The sequence below is a fragment of the Aspergillus fijiensis genome (genome assembly GCF_003184825.1).
Source record: "Aspergillus fijiensis CBS 313.89 unplaced genomic scaffold BO72scaffold_73, whole genome shotgun sequence".
NCBI lineage: Eukaryota > Fungi > Ascomycota > Eurotiomycetes > Eurotiales > Aspergillaceae > Aspergillus > Aspergillus fijiensis.
In genome coordinates, this window is record NW_024469049.1 from 134,339 (window position 1) to 157,357 (window position 23,019).

At 51.4% G+C, this 23,019-nt stretch overlaps 6 protein-coding genes and 7 non-coding genes across 13 annotated transcripts; 6 read left to right on the forward strand and 7 right to left on the reverse strand.

Moving 5' to 3' along the window:
• Window positions 1-382: 382 nt before the first annotated feature.
• On the reverse strand, window positions 383-1,578 carry BO72DRAFT_452580 (SEC61-beta family protein). The gene is made up of 3 exons (XM_040945755.1): window positions 1,410-1,578; window positions 931-1,276; window positions 383-860 (listed from the first exon to the last, which is right to left on the reverse strand). The coding sequence occupies exons 1-3, from the start codon at window positions 1,410-1,412 to the stop codon at window positions 826-828; spliced, it is 384 nt and encodes a 127-aa protein (XP_040796615.1). The 5' UTR covers window positions 1,413-1,578; the 3' UTR covers window positions 383-825.
• A 165-nt stretch (window positions 1,579-1,743) lies between these two features.
• On the forward strand, window positions 1,744-1,815 carry BO72DRAFT_t278. Its single transcript has one exon. It is a non-coding gene; the product is annotated as a tRNA-Glu (tRNA).
• Window positions 1,816-4,708: 2,893 nt separating this feature from the next.
• On the forward strand, window positions 4,709-6,218 carry BO72DRAFT_271539 (uncharacterized protein). Its single transcript, XM_040940204.1, has 4 exons — window positions 4,709-5,073; window positions 5,136-5,574; window positions 5,628-5,822; window positions 5,881-6,218. The coding sequence occupies exons 1-4, from the start codon at window positions 4,991-4,993 to the stop codon at window positions 6,172-6,174; spliced, it is 1,011 nt and encodes a 336-aa protein (XP_040796616.1). The 5' UTR covers window positions 4,709-4,990; the 3' UTR covers window positions 6,175-6,218.
• Window positions 6,219-6,982: 764 nt separating this feature from the next.
• Window positions 6,983-7,054, reverse strand: BO72DRAFT_t284. The gene has a single exon. It is a non-coding gene; the product is annotated as a tRNA-Glu (tRNA).
• An 850-nt stretch (window positions 7,055-7,904) lies between these two features.
• On the forward strand, window positions 7,905-7,978 carry BO72DRAFT_t279. Its single transcript has one exon. It is a non-coding gene; the product is annotated as a tRNA-Val (tRNA).
• Window positions 7,979-8,388: 410 nt separating this feature from the next.
• Window positions 8,389-8,462, reverse strand: BO72DRAFT_t283. Its single transcript has one exon. It is a non-coding gene; the product is annotated as a tRNA-Val (tRNA).
• Window positions 8,463-9,213: 751 nt separating this feature from the next.
• Window positions 9,214-9,617, reverse strand: BO72DRAFT_271578 (uncharacterized protein). The gene has a single exon (XM_040940205.1). The coding sequence runs from the start codon at window positions 9,513-9,515 to the stop codon at window positions 9,273-9,275; it is 243 nt and encodes an 80-aa protein (XP_040796617.1). The 5' UTR covers window positions 9,516-9,617; the 3' UTR covers window positions 9,214-9,272.
• Window positions 9,618-9,718: 101 nt separating this feature from the next.
• BO72DRAFT_462882 (FAD-dependent oxidoreductase) lies at window positions 9,719-12,481 on the forward strand (the record flags this gene model as incomplete). Its single annotated transcript, XM_040946575.1, has 5 exons — window positions 9,719-10,023; window positions 10,108-10,382; window positions 10,444-10,814; window positions 10,880-11,628; window positions 11,689-12,481. The coding sequence occupies 5 exons, from the start codon at window positions 9,719-9,721 to the stop codon at window positions 12,479-12,481; spliced, it is 2,493 nt and encodes an 830-aa protein (XP_040796618.1).
• A 264-nt stretch (window positions 12,482-12,745) lies between these two features.
• BO72DRAFT_t282 lies at window positions 12,746-12,844 on the reverse strand. The gene has a single exon. It is a non-coding gene; the product is annotated as a tRNA-Ile (tRNA).
• A 1,090-nt stretch (window positions 12,845-13,934) lies between these two features.
• On the reverse strand, window positions 13,935-15,034 carry BO72DRAFT_452585 (alpha/beta hydrolase). The gene has a single exon (XM_040945756.1). It carries the CDS (start codon window positions 14,929-14,931, stop codon window positions 14,140-14,142), a length of 792 nt encoding a protein of 263 aa, XP_040796619.1. The 5' UTR covers window positions 14,932-15,034; the 3' UTR covers window positions 13,935-14,139.
• A 182-nt stretch (window positions 15,035-15,216) lies between these two features.
• On the reverse strand, window positions 15,217-16,811 carry BO72DRAFT_452586 (uncharacterized protein). Its single transcript, XM_040945757.1, has 2 exons — window positions 15,515-16,811; window positions 15,217-15,418 (listed from the first exon to the last, which is right to left on the reverse strand). Exon 1 carries the CDS (start codon window positions 16,741-16,743, stop codon window positions 15,715-15,717), a length of 1,029 nt encoding a protein of 342 aa, XP_040796620.1. The 5' UTR covers window positions 16,744-16,811; the 3' UTR covers window positions 15,217-15,418; window positions 15,515-15,714.
• Window positions 16,812-18,067: 1,256 nt separating this feature from the next.
• On the forward strand, window positions 18,068-18,159 carry BO72DRAFT_t280. The gene has a single exon. It is a non-coding gene; the product is annotated as a tRNA-Pro (tRNA).
• A 717-nt stretch (window positions 18,160-18,876) lies between these two features.
• BO72DRAFT_t281 lies at window positions 18,877-18,950 on the forward strand. The gene has a single exon. It is a non-coding gene; the product is annotated as a tRNA-Ile (tRNA).
• The last annotated feature ends 4,069 nt before the right edge of the window (window positions 18,951-23,019 follow it).

Consider the following 23,019-nt stretch of genomic DNA (forward strand, 5'->3'; position numbering starts at 1 on the left):
TAAGCTCAAGGTAGAAGTCAAGTACTGCATGTGTTACCAGTATACTATGTTCTCTGGAGCCTATCGGGCTCTTGTGAAGCTGCCTCTGGAAGGCACTGGCTAGTAATTCGGTTCCTCACATTCGTGGAGCATGATAGCCTTTGCCAGCATGTATACTATAGCATGGCTCTCTACCTCTGTCGCCTTACTTCTCCTGTTTTGTCTTTTGCTTCGCTAACCAGGTCTCTCCCCACAGTTTCAGTTTCCCCGGGTGCCAGAACCTTCCCTTATCTGCTTCGCATTCTTATACTCTATGCGCAGGATCCCAAGTCTGTTTTTCATAGCGTGGGTCGATGGATTCGGTTCTTCCGCTGGGTACGCTGACGTATACGATAACCGTTTGGTCGGAACTCGTTTTCATTGATAAGCACTAAAATTACACATATGCATTTCATTCCAAGTCTCTCTCTCTTTCTCTGTCTTTCCCTTGTGGAATTCTCCTCTGCTTGTTCGAGCATGTCCATTTCCATCCTATGCAGCAGATAGGTATGAATCCGGACAAAATACAAAAGCGCGCTGGGTCAAAAATGCGTGTGTTGCGAAAAGATGTCTCCATCACCGGCGCACGCAGAGTATAACGGGTAAAGGGGGGACACCAAGGTGGGGTATATGATTTCGAAGGTGATAAATGATGCGACGATCTGATTCTCTCGGTCGGAGTTTCAGCCCAAGCCAACCAATCTCGCGGGCCCCGGATGGAATTTACCGATTGATAGCGTGCTGCGTATCAAGAAGATCCGGGTTTCAGAGTGTCTGACGGTGAACCGATGGCGTTTGGGGGCTAATTTACGAGGAGAACTTGCGGGTGATCTTGGCGATGACTGTAGAATAGGGGGAACCGGTCAGTGGTTGATTCTTTGGATTGGTGCTTGGTGGATGGGTGGAACGTACCGTGCAGACCAACGACGGAGAAGATGAATCCCAGACTGAGAACCAGGACGACGACGGGGTCAACCCTCAAGCCGGGGCTCTCGTCGGTGTAGAGCTTCAGCATCGTGCCAGAAGAACCACCGGCACCGGCAGCGCGGGTCGAGCTGGGTCGGGCATTGCGGAGGGACTCCTTGTGGTCAGCGGCCGCGCGGCGACGCAAAGCAGCCCGGGGACCACCAGGAGGAGTAGGGGAGGAAGGGCGGTTGACGGAGGAGACGGCAGAGGCACCGGAGCCAGCGCCGGCAGACTTGGAGTCAGGGCCGGACTCAGCTCCGGAGGTCAGGGGAGAAGCTGCACGAGGAGAAGCCTATAGCACTGAGGTCAGTTTCAATTCGAATGCTGAAGTGGATAGCGGCGGTCGGCTTGGGGGAGATCATCCAGCTCGCGCAAAGGACAATCGAGGTGCGCGCTGAGACAACAGGCAGGACGAGGGCACTGACCATTATGAAAGTGGAATCAAGAAAGGGCTAAAAAGCAAAGAAAGCAAGTGTGATATTAAAGTTGAGGAACAAAGAGATATATGGGTCAATTGGCCGATGGGACAAGGAAGGAAGTCGGCTGGGGAGAAGAAGGACGAGGTGGATGGCAGAAGGTCGGGGGAGGTGAAGGTGCGGGTTGCCAGAAAGAGGCCACGCTCACGTTTCCATTTGGCGGGTTACCGTCACATACAATTCTGCCGGGCGGCAATCGATTGCGAGAAAGCAGTCAAGCAGTTCACTAACATTCATTGACACAAGAATACTTAACAGAAACTCTCAGCTTTTGATAAATAGATCCGATATAGTGTAACGGCTATCATACCTGTCTTTCACACAGGAGATCGGGGTTCGATTCCCCGTATCGGAGTCGCAAGATTCATTTCTTTTTGCTGTTGTTTTACCCTCGATTTTACAGTGGGAGCCGAAATTCTTAGCCCCCAGCTCCGTGATGTAGTCCGTGCTCCCGTGTACCGCCCCCGTCTCCTCCAATGGAACCGCGGGAGGCTGATATTCTCTCGGCAAATGAATCCTTTCAAGGTAGGCGGTGTGAAAAGCCCTGGGCACTGCTACACCTTTGGTCTTATGAACTGTACCTCAATTATCATCTCTGGGACATCTGACTCGCTATCTTGCATCATCTATTGGTGTCGCTTTCTCATGATCTCATCATAGAGATATGCTTCAAGTGTCGAAAGCATGACAGTTCGGACTATGCCACCGACACCAACCCAAGAATCGACTTTCTCCTGAACGCACAACTACGAGCAAGCAAGTCCCTTTGGTTTACTGCAGTGTCTGCACCTAAGTGTCTAGTAGATGCAAGCACCGCGCTCACTGTCTATTCAACAATCCGCTGAATTCGTTACTAATTTAGCCTAGTATCTGGATGGTGCGGGATAGAGAACTGAGAACCATGTCGAAGCTCGAGTTTAAAGGGCTAACGACCCTGTCACCCATAAGCCGGTACCCATCAGGGAATAGTGCTTGATTTGCAGTAGGGTATATATGAATCAGATGTCACCATGGCGATGGATCCTACATAGTATACGAAGTACTACGTAGACTATATCTAGCCTGTCAGAGGAGAACTGCTGGAAATTTATCTGTTAAGACCGCTGTTTCACAAAAGACCGAGTCTTCCCTCCGAGTGGACGGACAGCCACCTGAAGGGAACGGCAAGGAGGCACTAAAATAGCCACACCATGCCACACCAGGGTCACCGCATGGTCACGGTAGCTGTGGGTTGTGGCTTGTTTCCTGCACCCAACCCAACCCTCTCTCTCTCTCTCTCCCCTTGAACGGTTCCAGTACGTAGCAGCATTCGGCCTCTCTCTAGCCCGAACAGCTAGCTACCTCCTCGCATCCCAGTGGTGGGATAATACCCTACACAGCAACAAGTACGCAGGCAAGGCAAGGTACTGAGTGACTAGTCGAGTGGCAGGCTAGGTAGAAGAGTACGTAGCCCTCCCCAGTAATCGAATCAACAATGAGGGTTGTCGGTTTCTTTCTGCCTCAGGCGAGAATACCATCTTATCTTTCAATGGGAACGGAACCACTGCGCTACATTATTGCTTCCAGTAATTGGCCTTGTAATAGCCAACTATCCCTCTTCGAGTCTTCAGGTGTATCTCCCATCAATTCAATGGTTCGATTCAATTGACAGCTGAAGTGGCAGCGGTTCTTTCCCACATTGACGTCCGGCACATTCTTGCCGGTCCAGGTCAGGCAGAAACCGGGGGGAGGAGAAAGATGCATAAATTGAACCATGGAATCTGGCCCCCGTCCATCCCCGGGCGAAATTTTGGTTTCAAAAAGTTCGCAGCAGGCAGACAGCCAGCCCATCGCATGGGTCCGACCCACCCCACTGCAACGCCTGCAACGCGACAATTCAGGAGTAATCGAGGCTAGTTTATTTCTCCCTTGAGTTAGTCTCAGGCACGGGTTATTTCTACGTACGAATCCTAAGATTACTAGCCACCACCGCCATCTCACCCTACTCTTTTCTGCGAAGTACTCCATACGTACGGGGAGTACTTTTTGCGTAAATTATCCAGAGGATAATTAGCCAAGACTGGACCTGCCGTGGCTCGAATACCAAGAACTCCTGAGAGGTGTTAGAGCGACATAAGACAACATAAGACTCTAATTAAAAAGTTCCCGTGCGCGAGTCAACAGCGAGATTAAGCACCACAAATTTAGAACTGAGGGTGGGATACTCCTCAATGGACAATCCAACACAATTCCAGCTAACTTAACTTCATACCGTTAACTGTCGCCGGTTAAGGCTATTTATTTTTCTTAGTCGCATTTGTTGTCGGTGGTGTCCGTCCGGTGGGGAAGAGAGCACTGGAAGCTCTCCCATTCAGTTGGATTCCTTTTTCTGCCTGTCTATCTGCTTGTCTGTCTGTCTGTCCGTCTGTCTGTCTGTTCGTGATTCTTCCTTTCTTCCTTTCTCTCTCCCCTCTCTGTTCTATTCTTTGGGGATCGTCCCTGCAGTTTCCCTTTTGAATCGGACACTTGACCCTTCCGTTGCGTCTGGAACTTCAGCTGGACTTCTTCCGCTTGGCTGCTTCTTTTCTTTGCCCGCCCGACCGGCAGAGGTAAAAAAGTAAGTATCTTCGTACTCGTAATAATACATTTTCCTCCTCTTCCCTTCTTTCGCCTCGTTGTTTCCTCCTCACTGCGGCTCAGACTTCCCTTTCTTCCCCCCATCGCCCCCCCCCCCCGTCTTCTGTTGTCCTCCACCTGTCCCTCATCTTCAACACTCAGCACCTCTTCCTCTTCTCCTTCCTATTCCTCCAACACTCGTTTCTCAACCCATCAGTCTCTCTTTCACAACTAGTCTTTCGTTTTCTTTCTCCCTCCCACCCACACCCCCCTCATTCCCGACTGAAACCGACACACCAACCTGACTCGTGACCCTGCATGTGCTCAGCCTTACACCCAGCCAGCCTGGTCCTCCACCAGTCCCGAGCCATCGACCACCGGACTGAGCCTCCCCGCCAAATCTCCGTCGCGACTTTTCTCACGCGGCCTAGTAACCAAACACATCGCCTCTAAAGATCTCGACGCTTTCCTTTCCACTCGCAGCCCAGCCTCCTGGACTGCCCTCCATCTGGTCTAGGCTGATTTTCAGGGGATCTGGTGTGGCTTATGCGCCTGGGATCCTATCGTCACCGTTTCGGTCATTATCGAGATTTCACCTCCTGAATCACCTAGAGTCTTTTCAGGCAAAGCGACATATCTGAGAGTTTGGGGATCGCGACAGCCAAAACAGCACTCATCGTCACCTCGACCTCCGACTTTCCGATCTTCTCCCGAAACGAAAAACGCCGCCATTTGGTGGTGAAACCAGCATATTGTATCCAGATCCCGATCCTCCGACGGACACCAGCTCCGTCACGGAGCACTTCGTCAAAATTTATTCCAACACATCGCGGGCCTCCCTCCTGGGGGGCTCTTTTGATCCGTCCTTTCGGCGTGGTTTTCGTGGACGGGAAGGATACACAAACGTTCCTCCGGATCCCCCAAAGCGACACAGGATGTACCGCCCCAATTCTCTGTGGACGTGGTCCTTCTGCATTGTCACCCTTGTGCAAACGATCATTACCCTCGCCCTGGAGTGGTAGGTGCAAATAGTCTCCATGTTCAAACTTTCGGGTCCGAAGCTAATCTTTTTCGCAAAAGTTATATTTTCGTCAATTTCCAGGTCCAATTGCTCCCATCGGCCGCCACGACGACTGCCTCAAAACCTATTCCAACCTTCCTAGCCCTCTATAGCTTTGGGTTCATCTATGAGCTGATTCTCGTTTACGATGCGCTACGCCTTAAGAACACTATTCAGGTTATCGGACTGTGCATGTGCAATATCGGGTTGTTGATTTACGGGGCCGTGCAGGTGCAACAAATTCGCGATGCTGTACAAATTCTCTGGGACAATGGTGCTATTGCGGAAAACGTCTGGGGAGAAACAGAGCCTTTCCTTATCATCATCCCCTGCGTCGTGGCTATGGGTTCAATCTTGATGGTGATCGTTGCCTGGAAACTATACGACGAGTTCGCATGGTCTATCTACAAACATATCAGTGCCGATCTGCGAATGAAGCGCCGGTATCTGACTTATCAGGTATGTGCTCGTATAAGGGTTACGCGCGGCGCCCATGCTTACAATCGTGTTAGATCTATATCTCGCTTCTGAAATTCGACTTCTTCTTCTTCCTTGGTTTCACCGTTCAATTCGTCGTTATCGTCACGAATAGGACCGACATAGAATTCGCCCTTACACTAGCTGCCATTCCCGTGACGATTATAATTCTGATCTGCGCGGCCTTCTTCGTACGGCGCGAAAGCTCGATTGGCATGATTGTTGTCATTGTATGTTTCAATGGTACTCGGTTAAGCCCCGCAGATCATCAGCTGACCGTTTCGCTAGCTCCTTTACTTCGCGGCCATGGCCTATTTCTTATTCAAGCTAGTCCGGATGTACCAGCCTGGTACTTATGACCTATACTTGACTGCTCGGCGCTCTTTGACATTCTTCGCCGTCATCACCCTTGTGCTCATCGTCATCACCATTATCAACGCCTGTGTGTGTATGCACAACTTCCACAAGGGCCTGAAGCAACATGTACACAAGAAGAAGACGCAGAACAAAGAGGGCAAGACGACTGAGCTGTCCTCCAACATCTCTTCTGGCCAGGTGCCTACTCGAATGATGATCGATTGAGCAAATCGCAGGCTACATTCTACGAGTTCTGGAGAGAGACCGAAAAGACCCAAACGACCAAAAGATGCCATGTTCGATTCTCATATCGTCACCCCGACGCTGGTTGGTGGGGCGATATTCTATTACAGATTAGCGAGTTTGTGCGACATTTTTGCCGGCAGAGTTTCCTAATACCTTGGATAGTTGAAGATTGCGCGCGTTTCCCGGGATTTACCACATGATACCTACTGCTTTGTTCGACATTTTGACGACTCATCAAATACCCTTCCTTTCATTCACATACTGACTCTCCTTGCCTTGTGCCGGACCACTGCTATATCTGGCCCACCATCCTACTTCACTGTGCTTGTTCCTGGTGGCGCTATATCCGGCGTCATATTGACGATTCTTGTATTTTTCCTTACCTCTCTGATTATGTCAATATCACGACTGTGCATCTCTTTTCATGTACTGTATGTAGTTTATTGGTCCACTTAACAACTGTCATGAATCGTGGTATGTGGGGTGGCGTTGTAAAATTCTCTATCGACTAAGGATGATGAAAGAGGAAGCCCGCAGGTGTGCACCTGCTCTTCGTTGCTTGGGGATGCTGTCCGTGAGGAATGCGGCACTCATTCCCGGAGTCCTATGTTAGTCTACCAAAAGGGAAGGTCCGGCCGGGAGTAGGCCGCGAGTGGATGGACCTTCCTTTCCTGGTGACTTGTTCTAGTGTTGTGCGCTTTGTCTTGACGGTCCAGTGATGAGACATTGTGAACTTCTTGCAGATATGTCAAAAGAATGAAACATGACAAAAAGATTTAAAGGATGTCTCCGATACGGGGAATCGAACCCCGATCTCCTGTGTGAAAGACAGGTATGATAGCCGTTACACTATATCGGATCAAGTTATGAGAATAACGTATTCTGTGTTATATGTTCCAGTAACCAGGCAGCAACCGGTGCTGCAAAAGAAGCATCTTCTACACTGCTTCCGTGTGGCTTCTCTGTATATGCCTTCGGCTTCTAGCTCCCATGCTTGTCCCTACTCAAGTCTGGCTTTCCTAGGTCGAACTACTCATGGTTAAGTATCGTTGCGGTACCTTGGCTCATACAGCGACTCATATTTTCGTTGCGGGTGGTCTATTGGAGCTACATATTGCCTTCGCTGTGTACGAGGTTATGTGGTCGCGATATGACATCGATGTCTCTCTATCTCTTTTGTCCGCCTGCCATTGTATGCTGGAATCGGGCTCCAGTATCTTCGCTGTGTGGGTCTACATTGCTTGAATGTGTCGGAGGGGGGGGTTCTCGGGCAGGCACGGGATAGTTGTATCTTGATTTTCGGTGTTGTCTTGGTGCTTGGGCCACGTCTGTACTCCTGTTGGTGGTTGATGTCGGCGTCCTGTCATCGTTCTACCATGCGTCAAGTAATTTGCGCCTGTGTTTCTCCGGGACAACGTAGCTCATACCGTGGACTGCAGAGTCGGATGGTGGGCCGAAGATATATACGCCTCCCATCCATGGGTCCGAGTCATCAAAACATCTGTGACGTAGGGAGCTTCTAGTTGGTATACTTCGCGATCGGGGTGTATGATTAAAGTAAAAAGGTGAAAGAGCCAAAGGACATGGTCTGGAAAGAATAGCAACAAAATTGCTAAAGCTACCACTAAGTCTATGGCTGCCTCGGAAGACGACGAGTGTCTTGGATATTCTGTCGTGTATAACGAATTAGAGAATTGTTTTAACAAGGAGGCCGGATGGTGTAGTTGGTTATCACGTATCGTTAACACCGATAAGGTCCTGGGATCGAGCCCCAGTCTGGTCATCTCTTTTTGCACATACAGACATTGTCGTGTTGACAACCATGCCGTGTCGCTGATAATTTTGTCCTTTTTTTTTTAGTTTATTAAAGAATGCTACAACACACACAATTTAGGGGGGCATCGGTGATTGAGCCTACCAACGGACACCCATACAACAGTCATGTTATGGTAACAGTACAATGTCCATATTCACGCCCCCTAGTTCTAACGTGAGCTACTCACTTGCGCCCTATTGTTCTTGCATGTTCAGAAGTCAATCTTCTCACATTGAAAGCTGAGCGCTGGAGGAGAGGGTTGCTTTGACCATGCCAGTTCTTTGGGTCACGTCTTACCATATAGATTGCCTCAATCTTGAGGGTAAAAAGAGTACCAGTACCAGTAACAGTGGTAAGCCTGGATGTGCAAAAAGAGATGACCAGACTGGGGCTCGATCCCAGGACCTTATCGGTGTTAACGATACGTGATAACCAACTACACCATCCGGCCAACTGATGTCAGGACATGTGTGAGCTGCCTTTGAGACCGAAAGCTACCCAGTGCTCGATAGCAGCCATGGAACCTTGAACCTCTGGAAGACCCCCTAAGCAGCAACGTGCAACTCGCTTATCCCGATATTGCTCATATTAAAAGTAACCTCTTTGCTATTCTCCCGTGCTGACCTGGCATAATGATAGTTACGTTTGGCAGCATTGAGTCCCCACATCTAGACGAACAGACGACTCGTACAATGAGAATAAGGTTCACTCACCATGAGCCAGAGCGACATCCCCTCAGCCTCGCGAGCTGGATGCCAAGTGCGGCTAAACCATGTGGGCTCTGGCACCCGAACCACCCAGTCACATTTCACCCTCAGCACCACAGCCGCACGTCGCCCAGGCGGGGTTCAGGGATACTTCTACATTAGTGCTGCACGGCTGATGGGCCATGCTTCGTCCATTTGTTCCCGCTCCCCCCATCGGACAACGGTCGACATGCATATTGTATCTACCGGCAAGGCGGCCTACCCAACGGTTGAGATTCCATTGTGTACACAGCCAATCATTCGAGCGGGACTTCTCGCGGATAGAGTTCTGCCACCACTGTCAGCAATGAGGACATTGAAAATGAATGCGCATAATATGCGTTGTTCGTTTGCGGATGGTGACCCGAGTCTCTCAGTGCCTCTTGATGTCTCATGATGTCTGGATCTCACTGACACCCAGATGCGGAAATCACCGCCATCTTACCGTCGGTAAGGCCGGGCCAATTCACATGATTGGGCTCAAGGGAGCTCGAGCACTCTTCGGCATATCGAAATTACGATGCTGTATTTGGGTATTGTGGGGGAAACGTGATGCCTCTTGAATGGGTGCGATAATCACGCCATGACAGCAAAATGGGGTTTCGGAGTGCGATGGTGGTTGCTATTTGTTGCGGTGAACACGCAGCTTCTGCCAATCCCCCTAGCGTGCAGACTAAACTCCAACGCTCATTGGCTTGACTCGTCTGGCCCGTCCTCAACTTATCTCTACCTAATCTAGAACAATGTGAAGTCCACATTTTTTCTTCGATGGAGCTTCATCTGTCCCCTTGCGATCGTCGCAGACAATGAAGCCGTTGGTGTTTGGAGTGGAACCTCTAAACTATCACAGTAGTATTGGTGTTAGTATTTATACATTGTCATTGCCCACCCTCCTCACACCTACTTGAAATCAGGTCGTCACTTTCTGTACGCAATAGGTGGACTGCCTATCACCTTCACCATGGAGAAGACCTCTCAATCCAAGTTCCGCGTGGTCATAGTGGGTGGCTCCATCGCTGGCCTCACACTTGCCCACTCCCTTCTCCGAAACAACATTGACTTTGTTGTCTTGGAGTCCCACGATGACATCGCGCCTCAGGTAGGTGCATCCATTGGCCTTAGCCCGAATGGCAGTCGCATCTTCGATCAGATCGGTGTTTTCGACGACATTTATGATCTCGTGGAGCCGCTCCATAGAGAGCTCATCTGGTCCGATAGAGGCAAGCTCATCAACGAGTCGATCGACCTGCGCCTCGTCTTAGAGAGGTAGGTCATTCGCGCGCCCCATCCAACATCTCTGCTGCGATTGTGTGAGAAGTGATATGTGATCACCCGCTGACGGGAAATCAGACATGGGTACCCAGTAGCATTTCTCGATCGGCAGGCGGTACTCGCAGTCCTTCACAAGCATCTAGGGTCTGCGCAAGATCGGGTATTTCTCAACAAGAGAGTGACAAAAGTGGACCACCTGCCCGAGAAGGTAGTGGTACACTGTGAAGATAACACCACTTTCGAGGGAGACTTGGTAGTGGGTGCGGATGGCGTCAGGAGTACCATCCGGTATCAGATGTGGGACTATATGGAAACCCGCGGGCTCATCAATGAGATCGCGGTGGAAAGAACACGTATGCGACCTCCGTTCTGGGACTGGAAGCCTGTACTGATACGTCCCCTCGTGGGGTACAGGGATGAAGTCCGAGTATAACTGTGTGTTTGGCATCTCGCAGCCAACCCCGGGACTGGAACCGGGGCTTCTTCATCGGACGTATGGCGAGGATTGGTCATTTCTGGTGATCTCAAGCAAGGGTGGGCGCGTCTACTGGTTCTTCTTCACCAAGATGGATCAGGTCTACACAGGCAACGAGACCCCTCGGTATAGCCAGGATGATCTCGAAAAGCACATAGCAGGCTACCTGGACAAGCCGGTCACCGATACCGTGCCATTCTCCGAGGTCGTTCAAAGAACGATAACGCGAACAATGGTTCCTCTGGAAGAGGCCCTGTTTAAGCACTGGTGCATGGATCGCTTTGTCTGTATTGGTGACTCGATTCACAAGGTATGTTGAGCCGAGAGCTAGTTATAACGTGGTAGTGTTGCTGATTACCTGGTTGCATTGCACAGATGACCCCCAACCTGGGCCAGGGCGGGATGAGTGCTATCGAGAGTGCCGCGTCTTTGGCCAATAACCTAGCCACTTTGGTACAAAGCTCGGCCGAGGAGCGCATCCCTGTCGGTGAGATTGACCGCTGTCTACAGGCCTGGGAAGAAGCCCGACTTGCTCGTCTCCCCGCCATATATTCTGCCGCTGGTGATTTGACTCGCATTGAGTCTTTGGCGTCCCCAAAATATAAATTCATTGCACTCAGGGTACTGCCACACATTGGCCGCTACCTGATGGATCTCAACTCTAAGAATATGGCCGGAGCCGTCAAGCTCGACTGCGAGCCAGTCCCGGCAAGGTCGTTGCAGGGCACCATGCCGTACACTGACAGCTACCCTTACACCCCCGCTGATAAGGCCTGGAAGCGAGCTCTTTGGACTGCTCCTTTGGTGGGCTGTTACGCTGCTGCGAGCGCAACCATGGGGACCGTGATCCAGAAGCTCATGCCATACCTGATTACACAGATCAGCCAAGGAACCTGGACCGCCAGCAATGGTGAGGCCATCAGTCTGACTAAACCGGTCTACCACGTCCCATTTCTGGACAACCTTCTCCGACCTATGAATCTCTGCTTTTTGCCCTCGATCAGCGGGACCGACCCATATTCGCGGCTTCAGATGCTGTCGTTCATGACCGATCTGGGCCCGGTGTATGGCATTTGGCTCTTGGAGAGCCTCCGCGGAGCAGAGTCATGGTACAAAGTGTTACTGTAAGCATCCCTATCTTCTCAACCTTGAACCCTGCAGCACCTAACCTTGCGTCTCCATAGACCCATAACCGCCGGCGTTGCATTCCAAGTCCGCGGAATCGGCCTGATAGCCCCTCTCTACTACGCAGCCGAATACATCACCGCACCCCTCGGTCGCATTCTCCCGGGCCATAACCGCATTATCGACCCGTCCACGACGGGGTCCTTGCTGATCTCCCTCCTGGGCAGCTACCACCTCACCACCTACGCCAACTTCATCCCCCGCACCGTCGAAACCCGACACTGGTACAATGCCATATGGCAACTCTTCCCCGTAACGGTGCCCCTCCTCCAGCTCCCGATCGCCCTCCTCGCGAAGCGCCTTTTCCCTGCCCCGCCACCGGCCGACCCGGACGCTCGTCGTAAGACGCGCAGGAGAAACATCCGCACCGTGCGGTTCTTCTACCGCACCCTCGCCCTCCTCTCCGGTATCACCTTCATCTACACGCGCCTCACTAAGCCCCGCGGCGCCTCCATGGCCAGCCTCTTCTTTCCGGGTCTGACGGAGCACCTCGCCCCCGTGACCTCGTTTCCGCAGGGGATCGCGCGATTCCTGCAGTATGACCAGGTCATCTCCATGGCGAGCGGGTTCGTGTGGCTGGCGCTGAGGTTCCGGGAGCTGCAGCAGCGACAGCAGGCGCGGTCCGAGGGAACGTTCTCCTGGTGGAAGGCTGTCGGTGCGTGCGCCGCTTCGACTTTTGCGTTGGGGCCGGGTGCTACCTTTGCTCTGGGCTGGGGATGGAGGGAGGAGATGTTGGAGCGCATGGCGGTGTCGATGCAGTACGGTGGTAGTGACTCTGAGAAGGAGGGGTAATTGGAAGGAGTCGGGAGGAAGAGATAGACCGGCGTAGGTTGGAGTGGGAAGCGTACATGACATACACCTTACAGTACAGCAGATATTAATGGGTTTGCATATTCACCAAGACCCCGGATATCTTTTAACATAGTACAACCAAAGCAGACAAAAAACAATAAAACACGTCTTGCATGCAAAGAAGCTAAAAAAGAGACAAAGGGCGGTTTTGTACGTACTGGGCGGAGAAAGAGTCGCCACCCCAACCCAAGACCAAAAAGAAATTGTCCCCGGGCGGGCTCGAACCGCCGATCGTCACGATACGATACATGAAATGTCTTCGTATTATAAGCGTGAAGCCTTAACCAACTTGGCCACGAGGACCCGCCAACTCGACCATCCGGTCTACGTTGTTGGTGGTGGTGGGGCATGCTTGACTTATATAGAGCAATTGTTATCAAGTCGTCATCAAAACACTTTTACGTAATTGTCGACCCTGAACCATGGGTTCTTATGGGGTTGTTGTTTACCTCCCGAAATCGGTATATATTCGGCCGTTCTGGGTGTTTTCTTTACTGTTGTTTGTGAGGTATAGATTGTTGCGATATGGTGGTTTATGCGATACTTGGATGGTGGGCTGGGTTGGGCGGCGGCAGGTACAGTACGCGACTTTGAGCTCAGCGACTCCGGTCTTCTTTGCATGACACAACTCGTCCTGGGCATGTGTTATTGCTCCTTTTTCACGAGCGAACGCTCTATAGTCTATACTCAGAACACGTCCATACGCAACAAGGTAGGCATCGCCAGAATCACCTCACTCATGATCTTGATCGCCCGTCTGTGCTACACTTCTTTCCCAGAGCCAATCCCTCCCATACGCTCAATACCACCCCTCGCGGGCGTCAGTCAGGCCCGCGTTCCCAGTGACGACTAGTCCTGCCAATACCTTTCGTCAAAATGCACAGAACTGCACCGATCTGTTATTCTCGTCTAGTCCATCGGCAAAGAAATCACCCCTTTGTTTTCTTCTTCCTCCGATGCGATGGTTCGCTTACCGGCCGCGACCCCATGAAATTCCACCACAGCACGATGTCCCCAATGCCATAGCCGCACCTCGCCCCCTCTATGTGCGGTACCTGTCTTTTCAAGTCAGCAAGCCAAACTGGACGCATTCGTCGGGTTTCCTGTGAGAGCAAGCGAAGAATAAGTTCCTGATATGCTACAGCACGTTGAATCTTGTTCTCGAACGCCGCATGCGCCGCGTGGATCGAAACGATCGTTGCGGCCCGCTTCCTGATCACGGGCTGGGAAGTGCCCGAGATAGCCGCGCCGGGGGTGGCTTGAGTTCGGCTGGAGAAGGGGGTGCTTATGGGTAGGTAGTGGGGCAGTCCGTCGCAGGGCCGGGCGATATCACAGTAAGCACTAACGGGGAGCACTAATGATAGATGAAAACCAGCAAGGTCTAACACGGGTACTATGTACAGTGCTACGTACGTTGATGACCATTCGCTACTGCGTCTACTGAGTTTAAGTTGGATACCACAGACAAAGAGACATGGGTATGAGTACAACAACCTTTCATCGTGTGGTACATGACCGCCAATGATAATCCGCCAGAGCAGCAGTCCAATTTCCTACAATCAACGAAGAAGATCCCCAGGGTCCCGCCCCTATCCATCTCAATTCCCAACCGCCAACTCATGCACAATCGCCGCCACCTCCTCCGGCTTCGTGAAAGTCGGACAATGACCGGTCTCCACCTCAACCGTCCTCACCGGACGCCCCGTCTCCCGCTCCATCACCTCCACAAGATCCTTCTGATACTGAAGCGGCACATTCGTATCCAACGTCGCTTGAATGTACGCCACCCGCGGAACCTCGCGCCACGCACAGCGCTGCACCTTCTCATACCAGGCCCCGCCATTATGGGGCCGGAATGCCGCGACATAGGCCTCGAGCTCCTCGTCGGACCGCCCCGGCCCCACGATCAGACCCTTAGGATCCCGACTGACGGTCGTCTTGTCCTCTGCGAAGTCGAAAGCGAGCGGCATATATTCGCCGTGGCCGTGCGCCTCGACGACATCAATCATCGATGTGCCCTCGGTCACAGCGAAGGCGGCAATGTAGACGAGCTGGCGCACACCGCCCGATAGGCCCTGGGCCTCGCGCTGGGTGGTCGACAGGCCCGTGAGTGCGTTGGTGCCCACCTGCCCGCCGTAGGAGTGCATGAGCACGATGACCTCGCGGCCGGCCTCGACCAGGCTCTCGACGTAGGTGCGAATCAGGCCAGTATCGTCCTCGAGGTGAGCGTTGGGCGGGCGCACGCCGTTCATGGTCAGCAGGCGCGGCACGTGGACCTCGTGGCCGCGCTTGCGGAGGGCGGTCGTGAAGTTGGAGTAGTGGGAGGGCGAATGCCATGCGCCGTGGACTATGACGATTGCCTGGAGCTTGGTGGTGGAATTGGTGGCCATGATTGTGTCGCGTGGGTGGGAGATCGATAGATGGTGGTAGATTGACGAGGAAGTGGTGGGGTCGTGCAGGTCGCTTCTTATTTATTTTGGAGCCTGGTGGAGCTTGGTCAGAAAACAGTAGATTCGTAGTTCAGCTCAGTGGAGGGAGGTACCGTAAGCACTAAATAACAAGGCTCGTAGGCTAGTTACATGCACTAGGATTAGTGCCAGCTGGGCCGTTGTCCCCGGCGCCCGCAGCGTTGATCTTTTAGTCTGGCAGATCTCAATATCGGATGAGACCGACAGACCAAACTATGGTATGTACAGTACAGTGCACGGTGAGTTCCGTTGACTCCCCCTCCCCTCAGCTGCCACGAGTCATACGAGTGTTGAATCGAAATCTCGGTTGCATATACTATATATCATTCCACTTCATATTGGCACTCTGCTAGGCTAAGAAAAGGAGCTTCTGTGGTTAACTAGCAGTCGACTTGGTAACTTCGGATATGTGAGTGATTCACCTATCCTGATATCCCGTGGTGGCATCTTCAGCATCGCCCCGGACGATATGTCTCCCCTCCCACAGCTGACGTATTCCTCCTAGTCTCCCTCTTGATCCGCCGATGGTCAACTCGGAGCCCGCGCTGCGAGGCACAGAGCTACACTTCCAAGATAGATAGATTGGTATCTCTATCACCAGAACCCAAAGCTCTCATATATAGTGACAACATATACAACAAGTCCATCCACGGTAAGTTAAATGTCCAACAACAGGATCCCTTCAACAGTTCTTTCGCTGGGTGATTACATCTGTTCACAGGGGTCGGTTGGGGCTTGTTTCCCTGGCTTGGAGGCATAGTCTTGATCCTCTTCGTCATCTGGATCCTCATCGTCGTCTGGCAAGTAGTCCGGATCCGATGAATCGCTCGAGGCTTCCGAGCTCGAGCTTGATCTCCTCGAGGGAACTGGTGTACCGGGACGGCCTTTGCACGACCTGTACAACTCAAAACGGACTCCCACCGCGGTGTCTGGGTCGGACTCCTCGCCTGTTGAAGTATCCGGGTTAGCACAGGCCCCACTGGGGGTATCAGAGTCCGAATCCGACCAACTTCGCATCGAGATATCTGAATCAGACAATCGCCGCTCATTTGCACCCCGATCCGGCTGCCCCCCTACCAAGGCATCTAGGTCAGCACAGTCCCGAATTGAGGTATCGGGGTCCGAATCGGACCAACTTCTCATCGAGGTATCCGAATCAGACTCTGAGTCGGACCAGCCTCCCATCGAGATATCAGAGTCCTCGTCATCAGAGACGCCTCCCATGGTTATATCATCGTCAGGCTCGGGGTTCTCCAACGGAGGCGCGTCCGTCATCTCTGTATCCTCGGGTTCCGGGGCCTTACTGCTGTCAACCCCCCAGCGCCACAGCACCCTGGCCGAGTTGTCTTCGAAGTCGTATGGGTCGAGGAGCGGGCGATACCAGTTGACTTTCTTCTTATTCTTGCCGTTCTTGCCATTGCCGTTGTTGTTATTGTTGTTATTCCAGTTGTTTCCCTTGTTGTTGAAGAAGCCACCGCCTTTTCCACCGCGGTTGTTGTTGTTGTTGATGTTGTTGTTGTTATTCCTGTTGCTGTTGTTATTGTTGTTAAATCCACCTCTTCCCCGATTATTTTTTTCGCCGTTGTTGTTTCTCTTGTTGTTGTTGAATCCACCTCTGCCACCCTGATTGTTGAAACCGCCCCCTCTTCCACCACCGCGGTTATTTTGATTATTGAAACCACCTCTACCACCTCTGCCACCACCGCCGCCGCCGCCTCTATTCCCACCTCTCATCTGGGCGGCCGTTGATAGATGCCACTTAACTCCCTAGTGGTGAAGATTATCGTTTCTTTTGTTCTGTGTATGGTGTCCGTTGTCGAAACTATTTCTCGAATTGAAGACATTGATATGAAGCAACCCTGCTGCTTGTGTCGTCCCTAAGAAAAAAAAAAGTATACATAAAGTGGTAGCCAGACCAGCCGGGGGCGCGCGCGGAGGGGTGCCATTTCAGGGGGGAAATGTTTCTTATACCTTGGAAAGCGAGCATTGCACCCTTATGGCTGTATGCCACCGTTACTGGGAATCTCAAGCTAAGCAACAAATCTGCTTGTTGGGTTGCGTTCAAGCTCACTGTTATATGTACAATGGTCTCCTTGTCATGAGTTGAGACAAAGAGGCTTGAAGGGGATGTCAAAGACGTGGGGGATAAAGGCCTCGGATGATGCCATTGTTAGGTGGTTCTTGGGGTGGGGATTTTGGGTGCGTGGCCTCCGTAGCGAGTGGCAGTGTCCTTTCTGGTGGCTGTGGCGTCTGGTAGATGTCTCTGTGTGGTGGGCGTGGGAGTAGGCTCTGCAGGTGTCATTTACTGTGTGCGTTATTCTTCGTGGGTTTTTGACTGTGCTTCTCTACGGGGAGGGGGGGTTCGGGGCTGGGGATATAGGGCTACCGCTACAGCCGTTCCGTTGCTGTTGTTGCTGGGTCTAGGATCGATATGATATGATGGTTCTTGTGCTCGGCCTACCGATAGAGTCATACTGGAGATGAAGGCCTTGATGGATAGTACGGTGTATATATGCTATAGCAATTCATTGGGTGGATCAGAGGCACGTGCTTGCGATATGAGGTTGCTCTGGCTGGATAGATTTGTCGCCGGAACGAGTGGCTCGTGACCATAGACAGTGAGGGGGGTGGCACCTACCATTATTCAAAGTACCGAGAAGATGGCTACTCTATCCTATCTGGGCAGGACGTTCCTGCTCGAGGTTGAGGGAGAGCGCCGCGGGGGTGAAAGCACAAGCGCAACAAAGGTATTTTTCCACCAAGCCCTACCTTGGCACTGTTGTATATTCCGCTACGCGCAGACTGTCAGTACCGACATGTTGCTCGATCCCCAAGTCCAGTAACTGGATACTGCCCAGGAGAAGGCGCCTTTTTCACCATCCATCGCAGAGAGCTGCTGAGTGACTGGGAGTCCCACATTTTTTTTTTGTAGGCATCATACATACCGCAATCCTAACAGCATCCGCTACGAGGATCTCAGTCAACTCTGGCAGTAAAACAACCAGGATGCATATTCAGTCCTCATAACGGCACACTCTCAAACCATTCTAACAATTCAGCCCGGGTGGTCTAGTGGTATGATTCTCGCTTAGGGATTCCAAACCCAAGCATATCTGCGAGAGGTCCCGCGTTCGATCCGCGGCTCGGGCCGATTATCTTTTTGCTTTTACCCGATCGTCGCTTCTTGGTCACCCGAAGGAGAACATCGTAGGCGTGCAATGGTGTTGTGTTGTCTGTTCTTCGTGGTCCTTAAAGGGCCGGGCTGTGGTGACACCAGCCAGGCGTGGTTCGTTCATTCTTTCTGTCCGTCCCCGATCCCGGCTTCCGCGGCCTGCGCAGCTTTATGGATTTAGTCCAAGTCAAAACTATATGGCCTATCCGCAGGCACAATTCCACGAGAGAGTAAAACATGCAAGACACGAGAATGGATCTTATCGTCTACACCCGAGTACAGTTCGCACGAAAATAACAACACGGTGCTATGGATTGTGCATATACTCTTTTGTTGTTGGCTATTGTAGCAATCTCCCTAACGGGTACATACGCCTCCCATGCGCGCCAATCAGTCCCAAATGATGGAGGAAAACGGTGCCATAAACCTCAATTCTACAACACGTCATCTATAATGATGTGACCCGGGGACCACATGCAATTCCGCAGCGTGGCGCTATGCGCTTGAATCAAGTCTATGTACTGTACAGTACCTGTATGCGTTGGATATACTCAGTAGATGCACCAGGATTCGGCTAGATCCGAGCCAGCCCTACTGCGATCCGGATCGGCGGTAGAACACAGAACCTCATGCATAATGACATAATATTTCACGTGGTGATAAGACCATAGATCCTAGCATTTTTCAACCAACCGGGTCCCATAGCTCAGTTGGTTAGAGCGTAACGCTAATAACGTTAAAGTCGAGGGTTCGAGCCCCTCTGGGACCATCTTTTTTGCCGTTTCCTTTTTTGCTATGCCCGTTTGTTTCCCCTATAAACCCACGCCTCTAAATCCGCATTCAGCGTGGAGTGACAGAGGGCGACGACAGTCGGAGTCCAGCGTGACTGCCTATTGAGGAGTAGTTGCCGCGGGCCCGGTGGCCGGCTCATAGTAAAGTAGTCTTGTCGATGCTTCCCTCGGACAGCACTGCTAAGCAATAGACTGCCTCTACCTCAGCTTCTGGGACCAGAAGGGTTTGTGAGGCAGGTTAGCGGTATCCGGAACAAATAAAGAAGATTATAACAAGAGTTTCCTGTGCGCTGTTGAGAGGAGTATGCCAGAACACAAGCCCTTCAGGCGAGGGATGGCATGTCATCTCTAAAGCAATGTGATGTTGAGATATAAGTCGCCTTGTTCATATGAGATCAAGAAAGACCAGAAGAAGGAAGATTCTCTATTTGATATACTACCAAGGAATATCCCGAGAAATTAGACCAGGGATTCATTATGTACACCCCAAAGCAAATATTGTGCTCATCCTGCAGGATGGCCCTGACATTTTGACATATAGCTAGCTTGCCCTCCCCCCGGGGCTTTTGTTTTCTCTTTCAAACCCATCCTGTTGTCAACAGTCGTAGTTGACATGCCTCCAAACTCCTTTGCCCCTGCGATAAGAAAGCTGCGTAACCTCTTCATGAGGACTAGTTACGTATGCTTCACGCCCACCGCGCCTGCAGCTCTAGCCTGCCTGTTCGCCGGGACCGTTGCGTCGATGGAGAGTACGCGAGTCTCGCTTTCAGCCACAGAATACAGGAGAACACAGGTTGCCATAGAGCGCAGCACATAGCCACCGTTGCCACCGATAAGAATCAAGATCATGAAACCTGTAGTGGTAGTGGCATACTGATACATCCCATCAGCATCGAAGTGGCCTAGTCAGTCGACCGGGTCTTTGTGGCTGTTGCGTCGCATTGATCCTTGCAAACTTCGAACCTCAATACGGTACAGCTCGTGGAGATAGTCCGTTGTCGTATGTGTGTTCTGGCAGCAGTGGCAGTGGCAGTGGCAGAACCGACGATGCATGGAATAACGCTCGAAGAGGTCATCGGTAGTATATAGTCCGATGGTGTCAAGTAAGATCGACACCAAATGAGCGTGCTGCTGCAATAGCTCAAGAGATTCTGGCTGAGACAAAGCCTGCCATCGACCTAGTAATCAACACATTATTAAGCACCCTCCCAGTTGGAAAAATCATGTCCGCGGAAGATATCAAGGTGACGTATATCTTGTTTTGATATGGTGAGATAACTACACAGGAAAGATACATGTTTTCATAGCAACCAGCTGGTATGGGAACGCATCGTGTTCTTGACGTTGGGGTAGATGGCTCTCTTTGCAGGCCCAGATCACTAGGTCCTGGCCTCGATACACCGAGGAAATCTTATAGCCGTTTGTAGCCAGCGCCAGTTTGTAACTGATCTCGGGCGCTCGACGGAGAAGCGCTGAGTCCCTGGTCACCGCATAGTCTATTGAGCATATCTGAGTTACGAATGCTCCCTGGAAGCCTGCCCAAAGGCTTGCCGTCGATGAAGAAATGGCCTTTGCGTAGAGAAGCTCCCAAGTCTCAAGTTGCACTACCCTGTTCATAACTACGTATCGAAGGCAGAATATGCATATAAGAGACCGCCCTGTTCGATGAGACGAAACTGGAACTTCCGATAAGCTTCAACAAGCCGAAGAGACAAACTTGCCGTCGTGGTCTCAGCGCTCAGTAGCATAAGCGAGACGGTGCGTTGTTGCCATCCTAGAAGGCCGTTCTCAAAGATGAACGATATCTAGTACGATATCTAATCCGCGACGAGTAGACGTTTTCCAAGAACTTCTTGTACTCTGCTCTCGTTCCAGGTGCCCGAGCAATCATACCGGAAGCGGCGCTAATCTCGTAGATATGTTTCACTCTGGCCAATATCGACGTATAACGACCGGTTGACAAACGGTTGAAACCTCTTCCAAATCGGCTTGACTGTTGGCTGGTACATGTGCTGCTGTATCGGTGTTGTCAGTTCCTTGTTCCACTTGGCCAGCTGTTGGAATCTTCACCTTTAAGGATTATGCTCCCGCATTGGCGCAAGTCCGGATATTCTGGCAACAACATTGGGCTTGAGAGTCTTGAATGGTAGCGAGAAAGTCGATTTCGAACAAGCCAGTGCCTATTTTGTAGACTATGGTTTCCCATGGAAACCGGCTTTTTCCCGTGAGGATGTTACTCTCACTCTGGCGTAAGCCTGGATATTCTCAGTAAGATATCCACAGCGTTCAACTCGAGAGTCCTCCATGGCAGTACCGGTCACTTCCCGTCATAACAAGTGAAGGCAGGAAACTGTCTTCTCACAGAGTTACAATGACGACACTACTTTCCCCTACTATTTCGTCCTCTACATCCATATAGCCCCCTTCGGAACTCCAGCACATGACACGATTCTCCGTCTCAGAGACCATCAATGTCGCCGATGGAATCTCATAATAAGATCACATGTGGAATACAGGTTAGACTGCATCCTGAGAAAAGTAGTGGGGAGGAAGAAAGAGAAAAGAAAGGAGGGAGAGGGTAGGGAGAGAATGGGGGAGAATGGGGAATAACACATTCACTATCCTGGCCTCCAGGCAACGATCTGGAAAGCTGTTTCATTCACTAATCGTCCCAAAGTTTCCAGCCAGTTGGATATCCACACTGGAGCAAACGGTTCCCTGCCTGATTATGATTAGTCTGTAAGCGACGAGCTGGAGGCTTGAGTAGCACACCGCGAGTAGGAACTGTGAGCTTGTACCTATCGTCTTTTCCTACAACCTTGAACACCACCGCACTCAGTAGCAATGATTACCAGGTTCCCCAAAAGCACACTTAGCAAGAGATAGCACCTGCGCCGGGCCCTGGTATCGTGAACATGGTAACACCCTGACTCAAATCATCCACCCAGAAATGAACATTTGTAATTGCACCCTTGATGACTGCCGGTGCTGATTCATACAAGATCACCATGATATCTCCAGGTCCCGTCAGAATTGGTACCATCAGGCCCTGCTGGACCTGCGAAGCGCGTTCTAGAGATACATCTGGACAGCAGAAGTTGCACACAGGACAGGCCTGTATACTTCCAGCATAGTGATTGCCCTTATCTATTGGTTTCTACGTCGAATGTATCAATCCCTACCATAATGATAGTCGAACAAGATGATACCTTTCGTAAGATACCAGATTTGAGCTGCTAGTAGAGTAAGAAGTACGCAGCACTGTCTGTCCTCTAGCTACTAGCAACTCTTGTGACAGTCTTCGACTAGGACTCACAACCTCAGCTCCGCAAGAGGAAAGCCTAGTGCGTATCTGGCACAGGATAAGACCGGGATTACGACAGAGGCAGATTCGATCTGGGTCTTGCATGGGGGGCATTCAGTGCGATCAGAAGTTTTGGTCGGAGCGTGACGTCGTTATTCCAAAGCATGAGCAGGCCAACTCAAGTGATCCCCTGTGATCTCCAGTGGGCGGCGTGTCTTTGAGCATGACCCGCGCGACTGCATTGGGTGGTCTTTCGTGCTCTCCAGGCTTCGATATCAAGATTGCCCTCTCTCTGAACCTTCGAGGGCTCGAGTTCCACGACCAGTATGTCCGAGTGAGACCCACCTTTATGCTTTGTCTTGAGAAATGCCAAAAACTGCTTTCGAGTGTAGTGCATGCTTAACTATCTTTCAGATCGACAGCTTCGGCCTTTCCAAGTCTCTTGCTGCCCTGTCGATATCAAGCTCGTTGCGCTGAAAAGCATAATACCCCAGGTAGTACGTACTCACCTGGGGCTGACAGTACCAGCACCAGTCTCCCCTGGCCTCGAAGGGGCGGTATCAAGCATGGGTCAGGTCTCCACTCGTCGTAGATGAGCGGCGCAGAGTCGCTCACTGGCGTCCATGCGCACAGATACATGGACGGGAACCAGATTTGGAAAAGAGGTAGAATGCCGAGAATCAGGGATCGGAATTGTTGCTTAGAGGTGATTCTAAGGCAATAAAACTCTTTTCGATGCGTGA

Excerpts from the sequence above, each read along its gene's own strand:
- BO72DRAFT_452580 (XM_040945755.1), bottom strand. Across the intron at positions 861-930 it reads CTCCGTCGTTGGTCTGCACG|TCATCGCCAAGATCACCCGC; the intron begins GTACGTTCCACC and ends CCTATTCTACAG.
- BO72DRAFT_271539 (XM_040940204.1), top strand. The coding sequence starts at position 4,991 with ATGTACCGCCCCAATTCTCTGTGGACGTGGTCCTTCTGCATTGTCACC. Across the intron at positions 5,575-5,627 it reads GCCGGTATCTGACTTATCAG|ATCTATATCTCGCTTCTGAA; the intron begins GTATGTGCTCGT and ends CAATCGTGTTAG. Across the intron at positions 5,823-5,880 it reads TTGGCATGATTGTTGTCATT|CTCCTTTACTTCGCGGCCAT; the intron begins GTATGTTTCAAT and ends CCGTTTCGCTAG.
- BO72DRAFT_271578 (XM_040940205.1), bottom strand. The coding sequence starts at position 9,515 with ATGTGGACTTCACATTGTTCTAGATTAGGTAGAGATAAGTTGAGGACG.
- BO72DRAFT_452585 (XM_040945756.1), bottom strand. The coding sequence starts at position 14,931 with ATGGCCACCAATTCCACCACCAAGCTCCAGGCAATCGTCATAGTCCAC.
- BO72DRAFT_452586 (XM_040945757.1), bottom strand. The coding sequence starts at position 16,743 with ATGAGAGGTGGGAATAGAGGCGGCGGCGGCGGTGGTGGCAGAGGTGGT.